We start from the raw sequence: 5,500 nt of genomic DNA, 5'->3' as shown, positions 1-5,500 counted from the left end.
AATGCTGCTTAATCTATATAACACAGAAAAAATTTCAATTCTTGTGATCAAAATCCTAACTTAGGTTGCTACAAAAGAGTGCCACAGTCTCTCACCCAGTTTGTGACTACTGTTTCAGAGATCATATCTGTATTGGAGTAAATTAACACAGCACAAGCAATTGTTGATCTATCAATGCTTTTTTCTTTTTTCTCTAGCACTGTAATAAAGGATAACTGTGACTATAACAGCTTTTCTGAATTCTTGAGTATTTCTCTGAGTCATCAAACATGAGGGTGGCCTTGGGGATCCCTGACATAGATGCTACAGAAGAATGAGTCTGCATTAAAATATCTGGTGAGATCGCCAGCTTTCCTTAACCAAGAGAGAGCTATAGGGGACACTAGCTATCACCCAACTCTTTTGCAATCATAAAGAAACCAAAATAGCATGAATACTGAGGAGAAGAGCAAGAATCAGCAACGAAACAACCTTTCCTATGTCAGATTTTCGAGCTTGAATAGGATCTGAAAAAAGTGAGGGAGAGAAGTTTGATATTAAAGGACAGATTTAAGCTTTGGTTTTAGTCTGGATTGGACTTAATATATGAGTGACTATAGCAGCTGTGGGCTCCACCTAAGGTTCTATCTTGGAAAAAGACAACAAAAAGGGTTGTAGGAGCTATAATGAGAAAGAATAAATTTGCTTTTTGCTTTCATGCTTCTAAGTCCAACTTTTTAAAAATAAGCTGCATTTATATCTCACCTACACAAACCTTTTGTATATTCTACCCTCTTAAAATGTCGGTATCCCGTATCTAAATTAAACTCCCCAAGGAAGGAACCAAAAGCAAGTGATCACTCATTACGCTAAGTGAGATAAGTCAGACAGAGAAAAACAAATACTGTATATCACTTATTTGGGGAATCTAAAACAGCTGAGAGTAAAATGGTGGTTACCAGAGGCTGGGGTTGAGGACACTGGAAAATTGTTGTTTAACCGGCAACTAGTAGATAAATAAGTTCTTGAGGTCTAATGCACAACATAGTGATTATAGTCAACAACATAACATAAACTTCAAAGCTGCTTAGAGACCAGATCTTAATTGTTCTCAACACACACACACACACACACACACACACACACAGTTATAATTATGCAATATGGTAGAAGTATTAGCTAATGAATCACGGTTGTAATCATATTGCAATATATAACTGTATCCACCCAACACCTTGTATACCTCAAACTTATGCAATGTTATATGTCAGTCACATCTCAACAAAAAAAAATTAGTTCCACCCTATTTATTTTTCTATGATATATTCTGTAGACCTTTAAAACAACATATTTCTGAAAAATAAATACATTTTTTCTCATATACCAATGGAAAGTCAAACAGTAAACCCAAATCCTCTTGCTTAAAAACTAAAACATCTATGAGAGCAAAAGGTGAAATAAATAAAATAAAGTTTTATTTACTGGGGGGAAAAAAAGCAAGTGATCTCTGCCAATACATGATAACCCAGTATTAATGAGTAATACTTACTACCCAAACTGGCCCCATACCTGAGGAATGAGAAAAATGTAAAACTGTTCTGCATTGTATTTTCTGTATTTTTTACCCATAAAATAACCTCTACTATACCTTATACTTTGAGCCTTGTATTTTGCGGGGGGAGGGGTACCAAATTACTTTATTTGAAGGAATGGTACGAACGAAAGAAGTTAAAAACATATGGAAGGCTTCACGAATTTGCGTGTCATCCTTGCACAGGGCCTAGCTAATCTCTGTATCATCCCAATTTTTAGTATATGTGCTGCCGCAGTGAGCATACCTTGTATTTTCTAAGTCATAAGTTTTTCTCTCTTATTCATTCATTTACTTATTTGAGACAACCTTTGGCATATGTTTAAGAAATAGTAGGGTTCTCATCGGCTCTGCAACTGGACTTCTAGGCACATATTCTGGATAGTAGCCAAAAATTTGTCATACCAGTTCATTCCATGTTCATTCTTTCCCAAATACAATTTTAAGTCATGGTTAGCCATCAGCCATGGGTAATAAATTGTTAGAATTTTTAAATATTCATTTCATGAATTCTGGAGTTTTTCTGTGTCTGAGACTCGCCACACTTAATTTTTTAGTTGTAATCTAGACACAAGTAAATTTCTATCTTCCTAAGTCTGTTTTTGTATCTCATCAAATTCCCATTGTCTTGGTGATATATTCTAATATTACTATTAATTATACCATCATTATTCTGATGGAAACATAGCAAAATATTTTTCTTTTACCTTATTCTAGACAGATATTTCCAGTAAGGTTCAGTGACCTACCACAGAACAGAATAAAAGAAGTTGAGAGAAATGAAAGAAATGTACATGGAGTTCTATTCATGATCTTCGTTCTTGAGAAAAATCACAGTCATTTCAGTATGTTTTATGGGTATGTGGGTTTCCTTAGATTTCTGCACCACCTCACCTTCCTCAGGGCACAGAGAGAAGCCCCCCTCGCTTTGCTGTTCCATAAAATCAGAAGAAATGGATGGCCACGTGGACAGGAAAATACTAACATATTAGCAAACTTTTTTGCCACCAAACCGTCTAGACTGATATCGGCCAAATATATTATAATATTGTTCAAGTAGTACATAAAGAAGAGTAGGAATGAAATCACAGACTTCAGGGCTTGCACATGGGCCTCTGTGATAAGATCCCCAGAACCTGTGCCCTTCCTCCGCCTGGCGTGGTTCCATAAAGAATCGATCAAAAGGACAAAGGAAGCCAGAGACACCCCAAAGGGGATGATGAACATTATGTTCAGGACTATATTTGACGTTAATAAATCATATTTTCTCACTGTGAAATTCAATGTCCGATTGCTTTCAGTGTTTACCCTGGTTTTGATCAGGTTCTTAAATACTGTATCCTTAAAAAGCAGGGACAGCAGAAAGAGAAGAGCACCCCCAGGACAATAATTTAAGCAGTCTGTGAATTCTCTGTTTTATCCAGAAGAAAATGGGATTGGAAAAGTTGGCTACCTTGAGAAAGTAGAAGACCCTGAGGCAGGTGGTACAGGTTGTGCAGAAATAATTGGATCCTGTCTGAAGGTTTTTTTTTTTAAGATTTTATTTATTTATTTGACAGAGAGATAGCAAAAGTAGGCAGAGAGGCAGGCGGAGGGAGAGGGAGAAGCAGGCTCCCCGCCAAGCAGGGAGCCCAATGCGGGACTCGATCCCAGGACCCTGGGATCATGACCTGAGCTGAAGGCAGCCGCCTAACCGACTGAGCCACCCAGGCGCCCTGTCCAGAGGATTTCAAAAAAGTCATCAGTGGATTATCATTGTACCATATTTCCTCACAAATTATATCTACACCTATGCCTAGCATTATTACGCACAGCAGAAATATTCTGGAAAGAGCTAAGCAGGTAAGAATAAAGTCAATCAGGAGGAACTTCCAGCTCCTGATCCAATCAATATAGTTAATCAATATAATGAATCCATTTCCCAAAAGCCCTATTATAAATTCTTCAGCAAAAATCATCGTAAGTATATTCTTAAATGTGCTTGCCATGACTGCTGATAGGAAATCTCTGTCTTCAGTACTCCACTGATTTGTAAATTAAGTCATATGTAAATTAGAGAATTGTGGATCCAAAGCCTTAATGTTCAATACGTTTCTTTTTCCTGTACTTTGATATCCACTGGCAAAGAGAAGAATGCCTCCAGTACACTCCCAAAGTCTTAGTTATCCTTGAGGAAACCTCTCTCAAGATCCAGGCTAGTGATTTTCAAGGTAGATAGCATATTACCTGAGGCCATGACATTGCTTATAATTTGTATGTAAAGCTATTCATTAGGACTTGAATCCTGGTTCGTTAAAACACAAACTAGAGATAGATTTTTACAAAATTTTTACCATGTCTTTTTTTTTCTTTAAGATTTAGACATTTTTTGATTGATTCACCTTCGTCATAAGCTAGAAACAGTAAATGCCAATCCAGAAAGTAGAGTGACTCAGTCTGGCTGCTCTGAGAAGCAAGCAAATGAGCAGGGGAAATGCCTGAATGGAAAAATCAAGAAGGGAGCAGGAAAATCAAGCTGTGGGAGATGTTATACACTACATGTAAGTCTGAGCCCTGTGGAGGCAGAAGGCAGGCAAGAAGGTAGGTCTTGGGTAGCAGTGCAGTCCTAAGAGAGTTTCAAGAAGTCCAGTGGAAGTTTGCAAGCCCATGGCGCCCATCAGAGGTGTCCTGAGCGTCGTGGGAATGATCCTGCCATTGACACTCTGCCCAGCTTGGTCATTGGCTGGGAGCCGCTCCTGGAAGGGCTGCAGAGCCTAGGAACATCGGCAGGCCGGCTGTTCAAAGCAAAATCTCCTGCCAACCCAGAAAACCTCTCCACAAAGGTAACAGAAAAAGAAAGCTGCTTTATTATCAAATAAGCATTAAACCAGAATCAGATGCACTGCTTTATTATTGAATAAGCAATAAACCAGAATCAGATGCACCTCACTGCAACTTACAAAAGCAGAAAGAACTCTCACCCTTTTATATAGTGCAACAGATACAATCCATATGTTCTCAAGGTAAACAATAACTAGTCCTCAAGAAGAAGACTTGGCAACACTGTTTAATATAGGCAGTCTATCCTCAATTTACCTGGTAACTGGGTTGACCATCTATGTTAGTTAATTGGCTTTCTACAAAGGAAAAGTAAATTTATATATTTATGACAGGAGGTGGTTTTGCCACTTGGAGTCAGGCACTCGCTGGAGTGAGGCTCCCGTCCTCCCATAGAAACTGGGAGATATTGTAAGCCCTCAGGGGTAACTGTGGAAGCAGCTGAAACGTCTGCAGTGTTCCTGTTCTCGGGCTATTGAACGCAATGGCGAGGTAGGAGCAGGATCCCACGATCCCCAGGGGCAGGGCATGAGTTAGGAGCTATGAAAGAATGTGACCTTCAGCCCCCCCTTTCTGCACCTGGTGATTGCCAGCCCAAGCATACTACTCCTCCCTTATCCCATGACTGACTTCCCGCATGCCTACACGTAGAGAAGAAGGCAAGCCTGCTTCAAGATATTTGCCATCCCTTTGTACTCCTTTCCCATGCTTGGAGGCATCTCTCCTTGGTTTTCTGATAAAAAGCAAAATAAAAGCTATGTGCAGGATTCAGCAGCTGCTGCCCTCCCTTGCAGAGGCAGCCCTGCACGGCTGCTCAGATTGGTGTCTGAGAACTTTATTTCAGTGCATGATGACAGAATTAAACCTCTCATTCTAATTGGTATTTGCCCTTACATACTGATCAGGCTCCCTTAAGTCAGAGATTTTAGAGGCACATTTTCCTAATCACCACACCTTGTAGTCAGAGTTTACTTTTACTATTCACCTTACCAGCACATATTATGTATAAAATACTCAAAGTTTATGTAAATACAGAAAATCTGCTGTCTAAAGTTGCACGAGGATCTCTCGGGGTCTAGGGCAGTTTTGAAACGCGGCTGCAAACTCTTTAAC

At 39.3% G+C, this 5,500-nt stretch overlaps 1 protein-coding gene and 1 non-coding gene across 2 annotated transcripts; both read right to left on the bottom strand.

The window, feature by feature from the left end:
- Positions 1-1,711: 1,711 nt before the first annotated feature.
- LOC112830246 (U6 spliceosomal RNA) lies at positions 1,712-1,815 on the bottom strand. The gene has a single exon (XR_003209865.2). It is a non-coding gene; the product is annotated as a U6 spliceosomal RNA (small nuclear RNA).
- A 607-nt stretch (positions 1,816-2,422) lies between these two features.
- Positions 2,423-3,558, bottom strand: LOC112830038 (taste receptor type 2 member 8-like). Its single transcript, XM_073878016.1, is given in 3 exon segments — positions 2,423-2,951; positions 2,953-3,086; positions 3,277-3,558. Coding segments are annotated over 3 exon segments (945 nt in total).
- Positions 3,559-5,500: the final 1,942 nt, after the last annotated feature.

The sequence above is a fragment of the Callorhinus ursinus genome, unplaced genomic scaffold (assembly GCF_003265705.2).
Source record: "Callorhinus ursinus isolate GAN/ISIS: 27379988/994484 unplaced genomic scaffold, GSC_fseal_2.0 scaffold27, whole genome shotgun sequence".
Lineage (NCBI taxonomy): Eukaryota > Metazoa > Chordata > Mammalia > Carnivora > Otariidae > Callorhinus > Callorhinus ursinus.
The sequence above is the reverse complement of the archived record's forward strand: the minus strand, read 5'-3'. Positions and strand labels throughout refer to the sequence as shown.